At 32.5% G+C, this 22,742-nt stretch overlaps 1 protein-coding gene across 1 annotated transcript in view; it reads left to right on the top strand.

Annotated features, from left to right (window-relative positions):
* Window positions 1-22,742, top strand: part of LOC124359871 (E3 ubiquitin-protein ligase TRIP12) — a 116,441-nt gene that overhangs the window by 9,833 nt on the left and 83,866 nt on the right. Inside the window, exon 4 of the mRNA XM_046812978.1 lies at window positions 17,945-18,008. Within this exon, the coding sequence (XP_046668934.1) occupies window positions 17,945-18,008 (64 nt within the window). The remainder of the gene's footprint in view (window positions 1-17,944; window positions 18,009-22,742) is intronic.

Below are 22,742 nucleotides of genomic sequence, written 5' to 3'. Positions count from 1 at the left end.
GACTGGTTTGGTGACAGGTAGTATTTTTGCAATACTCAAGCATATGTTTGTAAAATTTGTAAAAAATTCTGTTTGTAAAATATATCTCGCTTTTTATAGAATATGTTTTCTGCAAGTTTTATGAAATCTTCAGATTACAAAAAAAACCTTTTTACATATTGAAACATTTGTATAAAAGAAATAAGAAAAATGGTTGAAAAGTTTTAGAGTATGTTTAGAATCCAATACAAGTGAGTAAAAAACACAACTTAATATGTAGGCTTAACTTTCCTCTAGTTCAATATTATACTAATACTCTTTATTCAGCCCATTATGTAAAATTCAGCATATCTGTACAAATATATATATATATATATATATATATATATATATATATATATATATATACTATACATAAATAATTCATTGTTATATATCAATGAAATCCAAAAATTTCAATAAATAAAAGTAAGTTTAAAAAAATACCATTAAAAAAAAATTCTTGATTATTTATACAAAAATTTAATTTTACTTTATAATGCTTAAATTCACAGTTACAAAATAAAAATTCAACACTGTACAAAATTCTTTGTTTAAAGTTTGTTATTGACAATGGAAGGTTTAAAAGGGTAATAGGATGCTATCGTTATAGCAAATGGTAAAAGGTATAACCCCTATAATCATGGCAAATGTCCGAAATATTGTACAAAAATTCCAAAAAAGCCACTTTGTTAATAAAATTTAAGAGAAAAACATAAATAAAGTATAATATCTATATAATTAAAAATACTATATATGCAAAACATTTGTCATTTCTGAGCAGACTATCTCTCGGACCTGGGTTCCTAATTCTAAATGTAGGCTCTACATCTGTCTCAGGTTCAAGGAGATTTACTTTAATCAACAAATTTTGAACATTAGCTTGAGGCACTCTTTGAGCTACAGGAATAGGCCTAGTACTATTTCGACCGCTATTCACATTGATTTCATCATGAGATCTTACCTCACTGTCACTAATTATTACTTCTTCCTTTATTTCTTTATCAATCTCACTTGTTCGTAAAGTATAACTATTTTCATAAAATACTCACAGTAACACTAGTAACAATACAATGCGAAGTTAAGAAATAAGGCGGAGTTTCAGCTGTGACGTATTTCTTTCAGCTGTAGTTCAATGCTACAGCTGTTATTTAGTATAGGTTGTTTATAGAATGAAGAACTGATTCCGTAGTTTCTAACGACACCAGATATAACGTGCTTAGTGAAGTATGTGAGGCAGTTAAAGACAAACTGTCCAATTGCCGATACAACATCAATAAATGTTTTTAATTGCGCTAATGATGCCGACGTGTTATCAATAAACCATGGGAGAGTTAATAATTCAAACTTTTCACTCAATTATTATAAGTTTTACTAATAATTACACAAAATTCTTGGCCGAACATTCGCGAATCATGCCACTCAGGGAGCTTGCGAAATTTCTCTTCAATCTGCACTATCTTTAGAACAATAGAGCTATAGAATTTCTTAATGGAGGGTAAAACTTGGTCTTTGCATGTAATCCTAAAAAGTATCTTTTGCACTCCCTTATATAAGTGTCTCAAAATCTGAAGCTTTTACAGAAACCTATGAGATTTGAAGGCTCTTGCAAGCTCCTTGGAATCTTTCTGGTTTTACAAATGGCAGGACAGTTTAGCCATTATGTGTTCTGTTGATTCTTCTGCCTCTCAGCAGTCTGCATTCGTCAGTCTGGCTTAGACTCACCGTCATCAGATGTTTCCTACATGGGTCATGTCCTGTTAGCCATCGCTATTACTAGTCATAAAAACATATAGACCTGAAAGTTTGTTTGAAGTTCATGGCGGAATTCTTTGTAATTATGGTCAAGGTGCTGAATAAAATCTCCTCTATTCAAAGGGGTTGCTTATTCAAACGCACTGCTGAAAGCGTACAAACGCACTATAGCAATGTCAAGAAATACAATGGTTATTGCTTAATGCAGAACAGAGAACACAGCGTGTGTGCCATTCAGCCTCCAGTCAATTGAGTGGTAAGACACACATGCTGTACCTTTCACCCGGAATGGGTTAACCACTGAGCCAGGATTCAAACCTGGGTCTCTGGGATGAAGTTGAGATACTAACTATTCAGTTACCAAGAACAGCAGTTATCATAGGAGAGTGGATAGACTTAAACAGGGATCAACAAAACTTTTGTAATACCATTTATGAAAGTTTAATCTCAGAATGTGCTACAATTGTATTCAAATTAGAATGTAGATTCAAAACTGGTCAAGGTACTTGTAATAAAATAACAACTGCAAGTGTAACACAAACACACATGTAAGTATATTCCAGGTATCAAATTTGTTTGTGTTTAATATTATGTCAAACCGACTAAAGTATTACTTTTTTTAAATAAGATGATCTAGTTTTACTATGGCAAACAGTTAAATGTAAAGTGCACATTTTTCATAGTTGGTAAATTGTAAATATACAAATTTACTGTACGCGAGGATATATATAAAATTGTACTAACTGTAATAAAATTGGATACATTGTAAAAAAAGAACATCTGTGTGGCTATTGAAATAAAGCCGCCAGTATAGAGGGATACTATTGCCAGTTCTAGGGTTGAAATGAATAGAATTTTAAGAATCTGTATTCATAAAAGTACATATGTACAAGAATGGTGTCAAGTTCTGTTTGTTCAACCCAGATAATAATTCTTTTTAGTTAAACAAAACTAAGTACAGATGAACATAATAGCAACAAAATGTAAAAACCTTAACGTTTTAATTTTTATTATTCAGTCACATAATAAATTATTTTTCAACTAATTTTACTTTTAGCTTTTTTTTGTTCTCTTAGGACAAGAACTCATAAATTGCTTTTAGTCCTATAAGAACCTTAGCGCTGCTTCCGGAGTGACAGGATATACAGTATGGGTAAGGTTAGGTGGTAGGGGCCACCTCCTATCAAGATCCATGAGGAAGTTAGGAGCACTAATCTCAATGTAATGTCCGCCAGAAGAAGAGAAGGCCAGCTCTGAACCAGCCTCTCCAGTCAATGTAGGCAGGGGGTGGCACACCCTTGTTGAGGCTAGCAAGAACCTTTGAGGTTAGGGAGCAAACCCCACCAACTCCAACAGTCATCTCCCGCAGTAGACTAGACCTATCGAATTGCCCTTTAACCACAGAATCTCAAAATTTGCGGTTAGCAATGTGCCGCTCCTGGATATCCATAAGGTTGCCCAGATTTAAGTGACGGTTTTTGCTGTGCCCAGTGGTAGATTGAACTGGAAGGTATAAACCAGCCAGAAGTGATCCCTGATGGGTATACTTTTAGCTTATATTAGTTCAAAAATAAATGTTAGTAAAGCTCATAATAATATATTTTCACAGGTTTTATTATTAATAGAAGGGGGCTGTGATGGCAGAAATTAATATCCATTATTGTATTGACTGTACTAAAACACTAACTCACTACAAAATACTGCTATTTATATATGTAATTAAGAAATAACATCTGATAGGTAATAAAAGAGTGTGAAGTAAACCATATTACTCGTCTAAGCGCGAGCATAGAGTACAGTATGTGGGAGTGTTAACAAATACTAGGAAAAAAGTTTATTATTTACAGCAATTGAACATTCCTCTTTTGGTTAGTATCAGGACTGATACTTTTTGAGGACATTTTAAAACATAATCACAAAAATCATAAGTCATATTAAAATATCCGATATTGGGAGATGTCATGGAATAAAACATCCGATTTTGGGCATTTGCTAGTTGTTTGGTTAAAAGAGTAAACACTATGGACACACAGTTTGTTTATCTGAAACACACCGTAGATATTAGGCATAACTAAGTAATATTATCACATCAAGCTAAATATTGTTGATATGAGTATGTTTGGCATCCATGTTAAAGGTTCTCAGGGATTGGTTGGAGAGAGGGTCAAGTTCTGCCACATCGTAACAACTTGTTTTAGGAGGTTCACTTTGTATTTATAACGCTCAACAATAACTCACAGAGTATATCTGTGACCTAAATTAAATTCATAGATTATTGTTATATATTGTTATTAATGCTCCTTGATAGCAAATTTAGACTTTTACTTTGTCAATTAAATAAATGTCCTAAAATTTAAAAATCAACCATTGTTCCTGTTTTGAATTGTAGAGTTTTCCAGAAAAGAACTCCTCATGTGTCTATGAAGGTATACAATTTTAAAATAAATTCACATTTACTTCTTAAAATACGTCTCTAAAATTGTTCTAAAGGGTGTATTACTCAGGAGAACCAAAAATACCAAAGGATTCGTGATCAGTCAATTTATTGAAGTTATTTAAATTAAAATAAATCATTAAATGTTAATTTTTATAATGTTTAAATAGTTTTCCAATGCTCTTATGTAATGATTGAGGCTTCCCTAGCAATTATTCCGCAACAGTGCAATTACGTTTCTCAATGTGTACCTTACAATTTGAAACATGAGCAAAACACTGAGAGTGTGAGAATTAGTCCCTGCAGACCCTCCAACTGATTAATAATGGTGATCATCTAATTATGAGATGTACATACCATGTTGTGACGTTCCAACTTGAGGAGAAAGTTGTGTATGGGTGTTTCAAGATAAGCCATACAATGGTCAAGAACACTGATCGGTGAAGAAAGTAATGTACACTGTTTTCTTCAGGAGTACATGGCTGGTGAAGGCAGGGAGTTTATGAGACTGGAGGGACAAAGGACTGTCCAAGCAAGATGGTACACTGAACAATGCTTGTCAGTATTTGTTCATAACCTAATTATTAAAAGTTTAGTTATGCAACATGAAAATGCCTCTTCCCACAAAAAGTTTTTGAGTTTTTGGTCGAAAATGGCATCAAAATTGATGGAGTACCTCCTCATATTTTCACCCAATCTGGTTATTCTTCAATCTGAGGATTTGCACGGTTGTCACTGTTATTTGAAATCCAAAATTGATTTTGAGATTTGTAAATATTTTCACTATATTCGAAAAACTGATTGGTTGTGCTTTCAAGGAGTGAAAAATTTAACTTCATAAATACATTAAGGTTGGAGGGAATTAGTTTGAACGCACCTAACGTTTGGTAAGTCTAGCACAACAAAATGTTTATTACATGTTTATTGTTGGGGCCAATTGGACCAAAAGGGGTAGAACACAATGGTCAACACGTTTAAGGGGAGTGGAGTTAAGTGTCAAAAGCGGTTTTTATATAACTACATAATCCAGCACAGTAAGGACATTCTACAGAATAATTGATTATAGTTTATTAGCTCCTTCAGAGCCCCAGAGGTTTGGAGTCCAAGGGACAACAATCCTGGTAATATAAGGGATGTAAGGATTTTTAACCAAAATTGAACTGGATGTTTGTTTTTGGAATAAATAGTAAACGAAAATAATAATCATCCAATGTTTTTTTAGTTAAACTGGATGCCCCTGAGCAAAACGGTTTTCTATTTCATTTGTTAGCAGAGATGCTATGAATGCATGAAATTCGAAATCAAGCTTTGCAAACATTTTAACCCTTTTAGTGCCAGGAATAAAAACAAATCCATGTTGAAGAGTGCCGAGTTATTTTTTTGTGTGTGTCGAAAAGTGCCAGAGGTTTTTGGATGAAAACACAAGGTTTTAGAGAAACATTTAAAATGAAAATGAAATTAAAAATTTATTTTTGATCATATAAAGCTCTTTTTTTAATTCTTTTTAAAAGTAAATGAATTAAGTATCAAAAACCATTTAACATTCCAATTTTTATGTAATTTTTAAAATAAAAAAATAACTTTAGACAGCAAAATTTCTACGGAAACAAAATAAAAATGTTTGAGGTAAAATAACTATTGTAAAAAAAGGTATTCTGAAATTTAATTACTTTCATGTTAAAGAGCATTTAAAAACAACCCAAAATCATGTGCACTAACCTAATATTGTACAAAAAATTAATTGCTAATGATTATTTTTACTAAAACGCAAGTTTTCACACAAAAAAATCACCTAAAATTTATTTATTATCCTTAAAAGCTTCTTTTTAATTGGTTTGAAAGTTATTTAAATGAATTGTCTATTAGTGAAATCACTTTAGACAGTGACTTTTCTACGAAAACAAAATAAAACTCCAGTTTAAGGTAAAATCACTCCTTTTAGAATAAGAAAGGTTTATTTTAAAATTGTAATACTTTTATGATAAAGAGCATTTAAAACACCCTAAAATCATGTGTAATAACGTAATATTAGACAATAAAAGTAAAAGTAAAGAATATCTTATTTTACCAGGCGAAGTTAGGGCTAAGAAGCCCTCTCTAACACTTAATCTGGCTGTCCATAAACACAATGATAAAAATTATTCAAGCGCTAGAGGCTTGTTTTGCTAAAAAAAAGCAAAGGGCGCTAAAAAACATTCAGTTAAAGTTTATTTTTCACTATAAAAAGCTCTTTTTGATTCTTATGGAAATTTTAAGACTTTAATGATCAAAACCATTTAAAAACAATGTAAAATCGTTTTTAATGTAACATTACTTATTAAAACGAAACTCTAAACATAAATACAACCTTACTCAGGTAATTTTCCAACAAACTACAACACTGTATTCGTGGACACTTGGACGTATAACCGGCACAAACATCTTCTAAAAAATTTTCTTATGTGACTGTCATCACTTTTTATTAATTTTAATATCTAATATAACTTAGAAACCATTGAAAATGATAAAAACGCACATAAAAAAGCTCCGCTAGACGCCACAACACGACTATCGCGATCGCGGCCCAACTGAGAAGTGTTGTATTTTAGTTAGTTTAGTTCATGTATAAGCCTTTAGTATGATATCAGCCAGTATGGGTTAATAGAGGATAAGTTAAAGAGGTACTAAAAATGAAATAGAAATCGTCTCGTTCCGAGACGCCGGCACATTTCGCGTAGGAACTTTTGGCATTCATGCGTGTTTTTTTAATCGTCTCTTAGCGAGATCCCTGACACTAAAAGGATTAACAATACAGTATTAAGCCCATGTGTATTAATTAAATTTGAGAAAGGGGGCTTAGCTCAGAGGGTAAAATAACTAAGGGGTTCTAAGGTAAAACCTTTTATTTATATAAAACTCATTGCCAGAAACTCCGAAAGTCAAGGAGTTTTAGAAACAGAATTCTCTCAAGGCCTACAGAGGTAGGAAATATCAAATTGCAGAGAAATGTTCTGTCGTAGGGAGCTGACAGTAGCTTAGACATTCTATAGAATGGAATCTTTGAAGTGCTAGGAGGTATTAAAGATCAGGAGCTCCTAATAAGGTTCCACACAAGAGTTAGAATGAGAATTCTCACATGTCAAATATCTTCTTGAAGTGATAAGATTCCAACGTATTTAAAGCCCCCAGAGTTCTTAACCTTTTAGACTATAATCCTGCGAGAAATACTAGACATCAGAATCTCACATAAACCCAGAGTTAACAGGGAAGGAAATTTCATACATATTTGAGGTTACTAGAGGCTAACAATTCAGCAATGTTGGGAGCTCTTCAAGGGCCTGATAATCCCAGAATCAGCGAATTACAAGACGCTAGGAGCCTCTAAAATCAGTGGGAGTCAAAAAGCCTACTTTGGGGGAAAGCTTTCAGTAGCCAGAAGATCACTGCCAGTGCCTAGATCCGGGCAAGTTCTAGTAGTTGGTCTCTTTTGATGGCCCCAAATGCTAGGATCTCGTAGAGGCCAGAAGACTAGAGACGGGCGAGCTCGAATATTTCAGGAGCTTCCAATGGTCAGTAAACTCCCAGATCCTGAAAACTTTCAAAAGCAGAGAGTTCCCAAAGGCGTTATAAGTTTTTCGTGGAGTTCCTTAATTTTAAATATCTTTAAAAGTCAGTGAGATTCTAAGGGCTAAAACCTAAGAGGAAGAGCTTTCTGAATGTAGGAGCTCATTCTGTGCCCAGAACCTGCCAAAGACCGGGACCTCCTAGAGACTGAAACCGTCTAGGTCTCTGAGCTTCCGGACGTGAGAAAATAATATAAAGCCATGGCTATCCAATTATATCACAAAAGTCTCGTAGGCCGAGAAGCATCCATGTTTCGGGAAGCACTAGAGAAAAATTCCATAAACCAAACGGGTCCGGCCTTTAATCAGACCTGATGTACTCACATCTTTAGATATCCCAAAAATGTTAAGTTATAAGAGGCCATGATCCTATTTTCTTGGTGCTTCCTCAGCCCAGAAAAATGCCTTAAACCGAAAGTATTTAGCGAAGTTTCCAAGAAATCCTGATTAAGTTGAATCAAGAATATAACGCATCGGTCAATACTTACCAGTTTAGATTTTACCAGTTTGATTGTAGGCATTCATATATTAGATTGTTTTAGAGGCAATTTAATGAAAATTCTAAAGGCTTTGTGGTATCCTTAGTGCCCCAAGTTTTAAAATTTTAGGTCCATGAACTGCAACAGAAATCTGCTCGAATCTTCTAACCGACCGGTGACCCGAGGTCTTGTTTATTGTGAGATAGTTTTGTCAATATCTCGCATTTATAGAGTACCCTATGCATAATCATGAATTATAATTACTTTGTAGCTCATTAAATGCAATAATAATGAATGATCTGTTTCTGTCTACTTCATTAGCGTATACATTTGATGTAGAGAACGCTGTTAACGTTAAATGCAATCACAACATAATTCAATAGGAAACAACCCACATGGGTTTCCCGGAAGTATCAAAATGAGCAAATTAATAAAATATTGAACCTTTAATGTTACTGATCACTATTACAAAAGCTGTGTACTGCAGACGAATTGCTTTTGTTGAGTGTTAATGTATGCCATTAAATTAGATTTGAATTAACTATAGATTTATAAATCAATGAGAATGCCTCGTCTACTATATTGAATTGAGTTTAGTTCTATTAGCAACAGCAGTATCATATTGCAGGGCCTTTGTTCTTTCCAATGGCATGTTTTGGCAATTTTACTACATTCAGACCGGCAGCGGCAACCCAATTTTTAATACACAGTTTTATTACAAGTTCTGCAAAAATAATTGTTGAATTATTTTATGGTTATTATATTATGGAAATTTAATGTAGCAGATTTACGAATTAAATTATCTGTGTGTGATTGAAATATGTAAATTAGATGTTTTATAAGAATTCAAGTTTAGGGTATAGTATCAAAAGTAAATGAAAAAACTGCAGTTATATCTAGGTTTTTTGTGGATTAACCTTATTTTACAAATTCAGTATTGTGCAAGAAAATTTACCGTGAAAAATGTTCTAACAAATTAAATATATTGTACCTGAAAATGTCTACATTGTCATTGCTGGAATTTGTCCGTTGAAGTACTAAATTTAATAATAAACAAGTACTGTACTGTAGTGTTGGCACTCCTGTAATCAGATGGTAGGAGCTGCAACAGCTGACCAGTGACTTGACTAGTTCCGTTTCGTCTCACTCCGAGTCAGACCGAGAAGTTTTGTTGTGGTGTTTGGTGCAACGTTATGTGGTATTTGGCGAGTTTTAAAGTTAGCATTCGTTATATAGGCTGAGATGTTTACACAGAGATTTGATCGTTAGGTTGTATATTTATAACATACTTTTAGGGATGTGGAAGTGTGTTTTTAGTGGGTAAATATTAGTTACACAATTCCTTTGTTGTTGCTTTATAATTTCGTTCGTACTTATAGGTTATGTTTGAATTTATAATTAAACAGAATTTACTTACCTCCATGTTAAATTTAATAATACTGACCTGCTCGTTTGTTATTATTGTATTGAATATTGTGGGAATGGTAACAATTAGCTGCCTATTCAAAATAATAGTCATATATGATGTCAGCTGTTGCGTACTTGACCTTGACAGATAAAATTGCTTTGTTGAGCAGCCATTGTACTTCTTCACTCTCCAGATTTAACCACAGTATTGGCCTACATGTTGATTGGTACACCGTAACTTGTTTTGAAGTTTGATTTTCTGTTGTAACTTCATTGGCTATTCTAACCCTTCTTGTGGCAGTAATTTCACTGGTTATTGGAAGGTCTTTTTATTGTTTTGTAAGCATTTATAAACAAAAAATTATAAAAACAAATTTATATTTTTTAAATCTTTTTAATTAATTTTTTTTTCCAGTAAGAAATAGACAATTTTACTAGATATCAAAATAAATTATAACAAAATATATTTTTGTTTGTTTATAAATTTCTACAAAAAATACATAAACTGGCTTTTAAGTAATTATAGGCCTAGGCTACTAATTTTAAGAAATAAAAGATCTGAGGTACCTAGCCTTGGCCTAGCTATTAGCTTACAAATGTCATGTAGGTTCTAAAACATATAAAATTTGTTGAATTATATGGAATAATACAAAAGTTATAATCTAGAAATGACTGGACTTTAATAAGTGGCCTACACTTGTTATTCGGTTGTTTTTATTGAATGTTTTAATTGTTTGACGTTTCATCTTATTTAAATTATCGGGTAGGGTACGATAAGCAGACCCAGTCTTTTATATAGAAATTGGCAAACAATATTATTTAATCATAACCATCGATATAATCAATGGATACTGATGAATTATTTTGAGCAATTAACTTAAATAATCTATTATCAACAGCTGTAAACACTTTCAAATAATACACGTAAGGTAGGCTAATATTTCAATTTTACATAAGTAACATTTGATTATTAAAAATGACAGTCAGTTTTAGAAAACTACACGACATTGCTTTGAAAGATGATAAGACTTGTTTTTCGTGGCTTCAACATGTTGGACTAGTACCGAAAAACCCATTATGTGAAATTTGTGGGAAAGAAGTAACTGTGAGAGGAGCAAATATGGTCGTCTTCAGTTTTCCTAATTTTGGTTATAATAATTTGTTTGATCACTGTAAATATTAAATTCATATGTTCATTTAAAACATATGATTGTTATTGAGGACTATAAATACTATTATACTGATCGATAGTCTAGGATTTAACCCTTCAAAGTGGGGATTTCCTGGAGCCCACCAACTGCCTGCTGCGGTAGTTTTTATGTGCCAATGATCATAGATTGCTATATTTTAGTTATAATAACATTATGCACCTCTTGTAAATATTGTAACAAATTTTATTTTATTAATTTATCTTGCATCTAATAAAAACAGTTGTTTCGGTTACAATATTAATTAATGTTGAATATTATTCATATCAAAATGAAAAATTACCAGTCAAAAATTTGATTTGGTGTGATAGTTCTTCAAGCAGGTTCCCACACACATTGCAGCCTGGCAATCAGGTCACCAAAATCTTGTTTCTTTCCTTTTTCCTTGTTTGGAACATACCACACAAACTCTGTATGGCTTGGATTTCTTTTCTGTAGGTGGTATATTTTCGATGAAATGCCTCAACTAGGCGTTTTGGTTTAGGCTCGGGTAGGGTCCAATAAGCGGACCCGGTTTTTTATATCGAAATTGGCAAACGATATTACTTAATCATAACCATCAATATAATCAATCGATACTGATTAATTATTTTTAACAATTAACTCAAATAATCTATATGAACAGCTGTAAAAACTTTCAAATAATACAATTAAGGTAATATTTTAAATTTCACATAAGTAACATTGTGTATTAAAAATGGCTGTCAATCTTAGGAAGCTTCACGAAATTGCTTTAAAAGACGATAAAACATGTTTTTTATGGCTTCAGAATGTTGGGTTAGTACCTAAGAATCCGTTATGTGATATTTGTGGAAAGGTAACAAATGTAACTGTCAGAGGAGCTAACATGATCGTCTTCAGATGCAAAAAATAAGGTAATGTTGGACACAACTTTAGTAAAAACGTTTTCGTTCTGATTCATTTAGTTAAAGTTATGAGTTTCCCTGATTTTGGTTATGTTCATTTATTATTTGTTACATCATTAAATTCAAATTTTAATTTAAAACATATTATTATTATTGTTATTACTTTAATATCGATTGATAGTCTATGATTCGATATGTGAATATTATTAGGTATCGATGATTATATTCTTCAATATAAAAAACCGGGTCCGCTTATTGGACCCTACCCTTAGGCTCAATGGAAGGGCGCCCATAGACTGGCCTCTTGACTTCTGAGCCATACTTTTCAATAAGACCCTTGATTAGTTCTAGTCTAACAGAAATATTTAGGTTATATATTTAGGAAATATTTAGAAAAAATTTAGGTCCTGGTTGCCCAGTAAAAACTTCTCTTTCAGGAATGTAATCCTTCATGGTTTCCCAAATCATTGAGGAACCTTTTTTTAATTTTTTAGGCCTAGGAGGCAAGATTTCATTTTCTGGTGTACTTTCCCCAACCAGCAATATTTGATCATCATTTAAATTATCTTCAATACAATCTAACTGTGTATAATCCAAATCTTCCACACCAGGGCTAAAGTCTATCTCACTGCCACAGTCTGACAGTTGGTCATTTAGCCAGTCGGCTATTTGGTCACTGCCATTTGACATTGTGATATCTTTATGTTTTATAAACAATAAAGCAATGTCTAAAAGTTAGAAATTATAAAAACACTTACCCTAAATTGTTCAAATTATCCGTAAAAGCAACTAACTTTCACAGATAGGCCTAGGCCTACATCACTCATAAACACACATTCACTAAATTATTACCATTATTATTTGCACTTACTGAAGAATGTAATAGTATTATTTAGGCTCAAAATAATAACCAATACGTCTAGTACCAACTATAAACTTAATATAAAACAATCAATATTATACAAGATCTAATAAAACACAGTGTAAACACAAGCCAGTCAGCAATAAACAACAACAGACACGATGTATTGGAATATTGCAAGACAGCTGACTGAGTCATCTGTTTGGTTTTTATTAGAACAGCTGAATAAAAAAAAATATTCTGTGAATACGAAAATCAAGAATGAAATGTCCTCTTTCTAACGATATAAAACATCACTCGAAGTAGTTCAAACTGTCGCTGCTAGATCGCTTAGGCGTACGGTCTGCACGAAAACGTTCACGTGAAACCACCGCAACGGGCTTCGTTAGCCGTGAATGTCACGTGGAACCACGTTGAAGGGTTAAGATGCAAATATTAGGTATCGATGATTATATTCTTCGATATAACAAACCGGGTATGCTTATCATACCCTATCCAAATTATCACACGATTTAAACTTAAAGGCTAGATTATAATAATGTTTAATGTTTTAAAATAAACAACAAAACGTAACAAATATTTTGATAATTTGAAAATATGGCCATGAATATGAGGAAATTGTGTGAGATAAATCTTTAACCCTCCAAGTGGTAATTAAATCATTTTAAAGTGCTGGGCTGTTTTGAATCAAAATACATGGTTTCTTAAAAGCCACTTTTTAGATACAAATATACATTCAAAGATCATGTGTTATATATCATTCTTTTCAGAAAAACATGCTTTAGGAAATAAAGATAATTCAAAACAAACACCACTTTTCTCTAAAAAAGGTCTTGATAAATAGTAAAAATATTTTTTCTTTTTGTTTTTTTTTTAGATGGTGAGGCTGTAAATGAGTTTTAAAACATTGTTATACATATTTCAAAATATACAAATTGTTTCAAATTTCATTGTGAACAATAAAAATGTCACTTCAAAGCCTTTTAAACAAAAACTACACACACAAAATATAAACACTAAAAAAATGTTCCGCACACCAAAATTTGCACAATGGACACATTCAAAGTAAACACTTCTCAAACAATATTGGTTTGGGTGTACATATAACCTCACAAAAGCTAAATGTCTGTTATAATAATTATGAATAGTAAAAAAAATCCTATTATGGTCCTTTTGTTTATATACATATTTACATTTTACTAAAGAAACTTAGTCAGAGTCAGATTACGCTACCCTCTTTCTTCTGCCTCCCCCTACGGGCCTCCTGAAGTGCTCTAAAGCACTGTAGCAACTGATAAAAAAAACATAATAAAATAGAAAATACACACACAAGATGCAAGAATCTATCGCACAGTGAATAATAACACAAATCAAAACAATACGTCGTGGCTGAACGATAACTAACCTAGATGAAAACTACAACAAAGTACTGCACGGTGAGCGCGGCAACAGCTGACAAAATCAGCTGACTGTTATTTTTCATTCTACTCAAAGGCTTGCAAAGTAGAGCCAGTGCGTAGAGAAATCTCTCCTACGCTGTACTATGAAAATCACGGAATAATTAAATAAACCGTTTAACGGCAATTTAACCAAAACGAAAATCACACAGTGCGATAGTAGCACTTTAAAGTGGTTAGAACATATCGCACAGTGCGATAGTAGCACTTGGAGGGTTAAAGTCATAAGATTTGTGTCAAGTGGCTTTAAGATGTGAGTTTGGCTCCTGGAGACCCATTTTGCAAAGACTGCAGAATAATGAGCAGCCACCACCATAACCAAATCATTGGTGTTCATAATTATCTCTACTACCAAATAAAGCAAAATGTCAAACCGAAATATGTTGCAAGCTATTTCGAGTTACAGTATACTTAAATTGTTTTATATCTAAAAAAAAGTAATAATTGGACAAAAACTCTAGGTTATGTGTATTTATTAAATGTAACAAATAAAACAGTGTAACATTTATTTATTTTTTACTATTTTGATGAATAACGGTGTTGCAGTTTGTGAAACAAATAACACATGTACATACATAGCTAAATTGTACTTGCGGCCATTACTCAAATATATAAATGATTTTACTCTGAATTAATTTGGAACAATATTGTTATGAAACACTTTTAAAAGAGCTTGCAATAATTAATTGTAAATAACCATAATTACAATTTTTGGATTAGATAATTTAGGTATTCGTAATCAATAACTTGGTATCCTGATTAGATTGTGGTTTCTGTTTGTTTTACTGCAGCTGACCTCATACCTAACGGTCACAATATCACAAAAAATGCCTTTGCTAAGTTGTTTTATGATGGTTCTAAATTTGGTATAAGAAATTTAGTCTCACATACAATTTTCCTATGAATCAAACAAAATACAACTTTAATGTTAGAACATAGTGATGAAAAGTTCTATGCATCGAACAAAACTGTTTGTGACTGGCTTACTTTCTGTAGAGAAGTTTGTTTTATTTGGTTAGATAAGTTTGACAGTGAGAAAAAGTTGGTTGGTTCATGGGTTAATAGTAGAAATAGATGAATGTTAAATAAGCAAAAGAAAATAAAACCGTATTAGTTGAAGACAATTGGAGCTTGATGTTAAATAGAGACACTGTATCTGAATAGAAAAGAAGAGGGTATCGATACAGACGTTAGGGGGAGACTTTAGTAAGCGGCCTACACTCGTTATTTGATTGCTTTTATCAATATATTATCCAACTTCGATGTATGTAAAAATCGTAATCAATAAGAGTTACAATAAATTATCGTAACAAGAAGAATCTCGTAATAACAATTTTAAATACATAAATTTTACATTAACATTGCAAAACAACAAAAGCAACTGTGGAATAGAATTAGATTTCAAAGACACCTTACATTATTTATAACTTGCCCAGCTGCATATCAGTAAGTACGGTAACCGCTTTTGTGAAATGGAGGAACTAATTCTTCCCATGTGTTACCAGGAGCCAAACCCGAATGATGAAGCTACATAAACAAATCTCGTCACTAGTGAGAAATATCTTACATATTGTCCTCATGTTCATCGCCTTTTTCAAAGTCTTAAAATATTAGTTACTTCTTGTTGTTTATTTTTTATATTAAAATTACTATAACTAATAAGTTGAAATCATATGCTAAGTTAAATAAATTGTAATATCGAATTATCCTTAGGATAAAAACAATCAAACCATTCGATAATATCAATCAAATAACGAGTGTAGGCCACTTATTAAAGTCTACCCGACTTTAGTTTAACTGATCATGGGTTTGTACATTTTATGGTAAATCATTCCAAAAACTACATTGATCAATTGACCAGTTCAAATACTGAAACAATTGAAAGTTTATGGTGAGCAGTCAGAGAAGTTTGAAGTGTAGAATACGGGCAAACTTTAACATATTCCCTCTATGATTTTGTGTACCACAGGGAGGTGTGCCTGTCTGAGGAGAACCCTTTCCTCCATTTTACAAAAGTGGTTGCTCGCTGCTATCTGGACAATCTTTAAATATTGTTAAGTTTCGTTGTAGGTGTAGGCCAAAGTTGGTTTTTTTTAAATGTTGTTAAATTTTTTATGTATTATTCTTATTGTTAATTCATTATAGTTCTAGTTGTGTAAGGTTATTATGTAATATAAGTTGGATAAGTTGTCGAATTGTACAATAATAACTATTGAACAATGAGTGTAGGATGCTTATTAAAGTCTATCTATAGACATTTATAAGGTGCATAAAACTGACAAAATGGAATTTTAAAAAATAGTTCTAATTGTTAAAATATATATACAGTTAAAACATGTTATATATAATTTTTTCTCATTGATTAGCCATGTATTACTAGCATTTGATTTGTCAAGCCTAGATGCTTAAGGAATTTTGGTCAATAGGCTAGTCTAAATAATTACAATTTAGACATTTATGAATAAATTTCAGTAAAAAGATATTTTATCTACTAAACACGAATGAGAAAGTTAACAGTGGTAATAATATATTGCTTGTTTATTTATTTCCAACGGACATTGATACTTCTCCATTTTATATTTAAGATTCATATAATTAACTTATAAATTAACTGTATTTACTCTGTATAATTAACTTGTGAGAGCTTTGACAACATATTTAATAGATATGAAGCAACATTTTAAATGCGATTGAAAATAAAATTGTCATATCCATTTCTAGTCAAAACAAAGTAGATTTTCATGAATGAGTTCAGAAAGATGTCTGATGGTAAAAAAAATTAGAACTTAGGCTAGGTTAACTAAAATCTAAAAAAAGTGATCTATATGTATAGTATTTTTGTCGGTAATATCTACACTATGTAACAAGTTAGTATCCAAATTTCCAATGTGTAATCCAAATCCATAGGTTTTGTCCATGTTGTGAATTAGTTAATTCTGGTCTCTTATTTGTAGAAGTTACTTTTATCACAGCACTAGGGTATTTTTTTTTAATTCCTTAAACAAATCATCCATATAACTTTCTGTATTGTTGAGCAAAGTAACATTCAGAAGTCATCTTCTTAAATTATATATACATAATAATAATGGTGTAGCTTTAATAAATAAATAAATAAAACACAATTCTGTATTCTGTAATCTTTTGCATTTTGATAGTGTTCATAATCAAATTGTACGTCATATGCAGCTAAACTGCCAGTAATGTATTCTCATATCTAACTGAAATCATCTAACAATGCTCACAAAGGGATTAAAATCAATGAAATCTTATCTTTAATGTTATTCAAACAGTAATTTTAACTTAAAATATTTAAAGTAGGCCTACTTACCTTCAGTTCATATTTATAATTAAAAAACTAAAAATCAAGAGCAGTACTACCAGTCCACATAGTCACACATTGAAACTGCATGACTTATGTGTTCACTATTAAATTTCAAGGTTGCCAAACTTAACCGACTTAGGTGATCACACTTCAAAACTAAATTTCCACTAGTAACATTTTTGCGATTTACGAGGTAACTCTATTTGTATAGAGCTATATTTTGTCCAAATTTTGTTCTGCGTACCTCAATATGACAAATGTTGACTTAAGAGGTACCATTTTTAGACTGACAATGGGCATTCAACAACACTTTTTACTTTTTCTCTAGGTTACAATAATTATTGTTCTCTTCTACAACCCATTCAGTTGTGTAGTATAATGTAAAGGTATAAGTGTTAAAAACAAGAAGTAGACTTAATGCTATAGAAGGTTATATGCAATGTTTTTATTCAGGTTATATGCAATGTTTATTTTATATGTGTAGTTTATGCTAACAGATAAAGACCTTATTTATTTACTTTATTTGTGTTCCAGACGCAACAGTCAAAGTCCCAGCACCAGCAGCCGAAGCCGTACTCGTTCCTTCAGCAAGTCTTTGGTGAGTTAGCTGATTTTATTAACTTCAAACTTGAAATTCCTCCACTTTTTATTTAACAACTTAAAACTTTATATGTAGTGAAATTTCAGTACTACAAATCTTAAAAATATTTATAGAAATTTATCTTAACACATTAAGTGCGGATGACAAAATTACCGGCGACAGAAAATGCGGGAATTTTTTTTTTTTTTTTACTGACCCAAAACGGAGTCAGGATAGCAGAAAGGGTTGTCCCAGGTATCCCGGAAGCTTCGTTGGGCGGAACGGGTGATGTCATGTCCATGCCGAGTCTGCTCGTCATCCGGGTGCCAGTCCCCGTGTTGTATGTGCTCCCAGCGCACTAGGTTTCGGCACAAACACTCGCGAATTACACGTATATAGTACATGAATGACACGTAGATATTATAGACAATAGACAATAGACAATTTATTGGCCATTAATAATTTTCAATAAAATTACAATAGGCTTCGTCAAATATTAAGGCTTAAATTACTAGCCTAATCTAAAGTTAAAAATCCTTATGAACGATCTCACAGCTAAAATATTCATTAATATTATAGAAAGGTCTATTTTTTAGCCAAAAATACAATTTTATTATTAAAAACTTGACATGGTAAAGTTTGAACAGCATAAGGTAACAAATTGAACATTTTAATGCCTAAGGTTGTATGGTAATTCATGGTTTTACCTAATCTAGCTCTATCTACATTTAACTTATCTTTATTTCTTGTATTATAGTGATGAACATCATTTCTTTTTCAAAACCATGTGTGACTTTTTTCTTACATCTACTAATACCTCATAAATATACAGATTTATAACAGTTAAAACACCAATATTTACAAACAAAGGTTTACAATGATCTAACACAGGTGCATCCGCTAAAATTCTCACAGCCTTCTTTTGGATTACTAGCACCTGATCAATGCCTGTACCATTACCCCAAAATTATTAAACCATATCTAATAATACTTTCAAAAAATGCAAAGTAGGCCATTTTTATATACCTTTGTGATACTATTTTTTTTTAATTACACAATAAGTAAATAACCCTAGATAATCTCTTGCATACATAATCAATGTGTTGTTTCCAAGATAGCCTGTTGTCCACTATTATCCCCAATAACTTAACAAAAACTTCAGATTCAAATATAGGCCTATTAATATTCTTAAGAGTTATTAACATTTGTTTTGTTTTTTTCTGCGTTTAAATAGAGACCATTTACATTAAACCAGTTAACAGTTTCATTCATTGTAGTCTCTACCAAGTTGTTTAAGTAAAGCAAATTTGTGTGACTATTTAACAAAGTGGTATCATCAGCATATATAGTAGTAAAACTAGAGACATTAAAACTTAAATCATTAATAAATATAATAAACAAAACAGGACCCAACACAGATCCCTGTGGCACACCTATATTTATATCAGCCACTTGGGAATAAGCTCCATTAACCATAACAACCTGTTTGCGATTTGCAAGATAGGACCTTAACATGTTCAAATTCTTTGCACGAAACCCATAGAATTCCAATTTGTTCACCAATATATCAGGTCTAACACAATCAAATGCTTTGCTCAGATCACAAAGTGTGATCTGAGCCCAACAATTATTTTCCAAAGCTAAGAGAACATTATTTACAAGAGTATTTACAGCTTTAAAACCGTTGAACAATCAGTGCGGTAACCAAATTGACTAGAACTAAATAATTTGAGATTTTCAAAATGAATACATATTTGATGTTTAAGTAATTTCTCAATTACCTTAGACAAGATTGGTACACATGAGATAGGCCTATAATTATTCGGACAATCAAGTGAGCCATTTTTATACACAGGTACAACTTTTGAAAATTTTAAACATGTTGGAAAAATCAACATCAGAAAAATTACATCAATTACACGTATTGGGGGGGGGGACGCCGCCTTAACTCGACTCATTGTCTTCATCAGATGAAAAATTATTGTCAATAACATTATCATCTTCCTCCATTATGAGTACATACACTTACACAGTCAACAAACACTATAATTCACTCACACAATATCGCAAAGCATACACAACAAATGAAAATGGCGAACCGGCGACGAATTGCACCAACTGACTCACCGAAACAGGCACACCTCGCTATGAGTGTTACAGCCTTCCCGGGCAACTGCTCAGCTCACACTGAGGCAATATGAAAACAGCTGCCGTATGCCAAGCTCGTGTGAATGTGTTAATAAACAACTTGTGACTTGAGATTTGCATTATTATGGAAAACCCAAAATAACAATTAAGTTGTACTTATTAAAATGATTCAAGAGCAATCAGTGGAGGAGAAAAGATCAGGGTGGCCACCCAACCGGGAAAACGGGGAATAAGCCAGCAATCTTTTCTTTAGAAATGGGAAAATCTCAAAAACAATGTTTTGTGTCTCTAAGAACTTATGAAATCAAGAAATAATTTGATCACTCTTTGAATCGAGATTTCATTAATCCCGAACATTATATTTTATGCGACACGTACCTTATAATTGTGAGTGGACGTGTGGATATTGATGTTACCAAATCGTTTGCAGTGTTTGTGGACAGAGTATGTAATTGACCATGTGTTTGCAAGTTCTATCTGACGCCGGTTAATCCAATTGTACTTCCACTAGTGTAGTGGGGTTTATCTTGGTTAGTTCTAACCCTGCCGTTGCTTAAGCTCCTATACATGCAGTTAGAGAATTGGCAGACTGATCGTCTCAGTTTTGTTCGGTCAACGATTACTCCTCACCACAGAATGATTGATTGTCAGATTACGTAGAAAACCAAGAAAGTGAGGTTATGTTTTGATTTACTCTCACGTCCAGATCTCGTCTGAACTAATATCACCAGTCTGCAGCAGTGGACAAATTCTGCACTCATGTCAGTTTTTATTGCCAAAGGAGCTTGGGTGAGGGCTGTTGGAAATCCCTCAATTTTTTCGATCAACCACCAATCGGCAGAACGACTACCCCGCAGGCTTGATTACAATTATTCAGACAGTTCAACTAAATGTTACTTGGGGAGCCTTACATCATGATATTTCATAGTCCATAACTACAATCTAACGAACACGTTGTGGCTTGAACCAAAGCCTTTCATGTATTTATTTATTTAGTTGTTGTGTTTCATGATGTCATGATGATAATTCTATTCTTTATTACTTTAACTCTGGAGTTGGCAGTCATCTCAGGCTTCGGCCATTATATGGGTGTTAAAATGGCAGAACAAGAGAGCGGTAACTATCATTTGTTTGACGGCTTGATAAGAGATCCAGCCTGGTTTTTTGAGTACACCAGATGTCAGTTGCATTTTTACCAGATGTGATGAGACACTTTTTGGTGATAAAATAGTGGATTTGTAGAATGTTATGTTTTAAATTCACTGTCACATCCAAACCTCGACTGAACTAGCTGCGTTTACACTGGCTAAAAGCTGTACAAATTTTGTGTTTGACAGTAAAAATCTCTAGTCTAAACTAGTGCAAGAGATCTCGTGAGCTTTTCAAAAACTGGGGGCAAACAAATTTCAGCCATTAAAATTTCAATTATAAACATTGATTCCTGCCACAAACAGCATACATCTGTAACAATTACGTGTAACAGTTCTCACAAGTAACATTTCTTATCTTGTTTACATTATGCAACAGTAGCTGCGCAGATTCTTTCATTGCAACTTTACTTGTCATTGCAAACACAGCTTAATATTGTTGCCAGACGGCCAAATCTACCAAGCGCACCAGTTTTTGTTCGTTTTGGCTGAACTATGACTGTTGGAAATCCCATCAGTTATCCGATTACTATTTGTCTGAACGACTTCCCAGTACATGTGACGATCAGTCAAACAATTAAAAATGTTCCAACCAAATAATCCAACATGTATGGGTAGTTTTAAATAAATACAAATGTCTTTATCCATTCAAACGTTTTTCAGATATACTGCTTTTCAGAGCAACTCCTATCAAGTTTAAATACTACAAATAATACATTTAAATAAACCATAACAACAATCCTTAATCTAAAATGTATTTAACTAAGCTATATAAGGGAATGAATAAATAACAATAAATATATGAACACATATAACTTGGTTTTTAATTTGTTTAAACTACAGATTAGTTGTGTATTGTTCTTTTTTGTCTGGTGCAGAATTTAAGTTGGTAGACCTAACAGATTTGTTGTTGACATTTGATGTTGTTTATTATTACAGGCAAGAAGCATAATTAGGGTTACCGGATGCTGAAAAATTTTTATGTAGAAAAAACTTACTTTGTATGGTGGAAAGGCAGGATTGAAGGTCTAAATTATGTTTCCGGCCGAGTTTCCTGGAACTGTGACTCACAAGTTTCAGCCCCTACTGGGGCCGGCCGCATATTGTGCTAGTCCTGTACTGTCGAAAGTTGTTGTTACGAGCGCTCTGCTGCTAATGAAATGAAATGAAAAATGTCTTTATTGAATACAACGTAAAACCTATTCAATTGGCGAGGTTAGGACTATTAAGTCCTCTCTTACACCTAACCATAAATTAATAAACTCTACTATTACTGTAAAACAAGAGCCACAATACAGTTTACATTACTATTTTACAATCGAAAATTATAATCTCTATTTATATAAAGTAATAAAATGAAACAAAGGTTTTCTATGAAACTAAAAATAAATACATAGAATAAAACTTACAAGGAAGTTAACAGACATATAATATCTCTTACTTGTTTCATTGAAAG

This window comes from Homalodisca vitripennis, chromosome 4, assembly GCF_021130785.1.
Source record: "Homalodisca vitripennis isolate AUS2020 chromosome 4, UT_GWSS_2.1, whole genome shotgun sequence".
NCBI classification, from domain to species: Eukaryota; Metazoa; Arthropoda; class Insecta; order Hemiptera; family Cicadellidae; genus Homalodisca; species Homalodisca vitripennis.
This window is presented reverse-complemented; position numbering and strand designations above follow the sequence as displayed.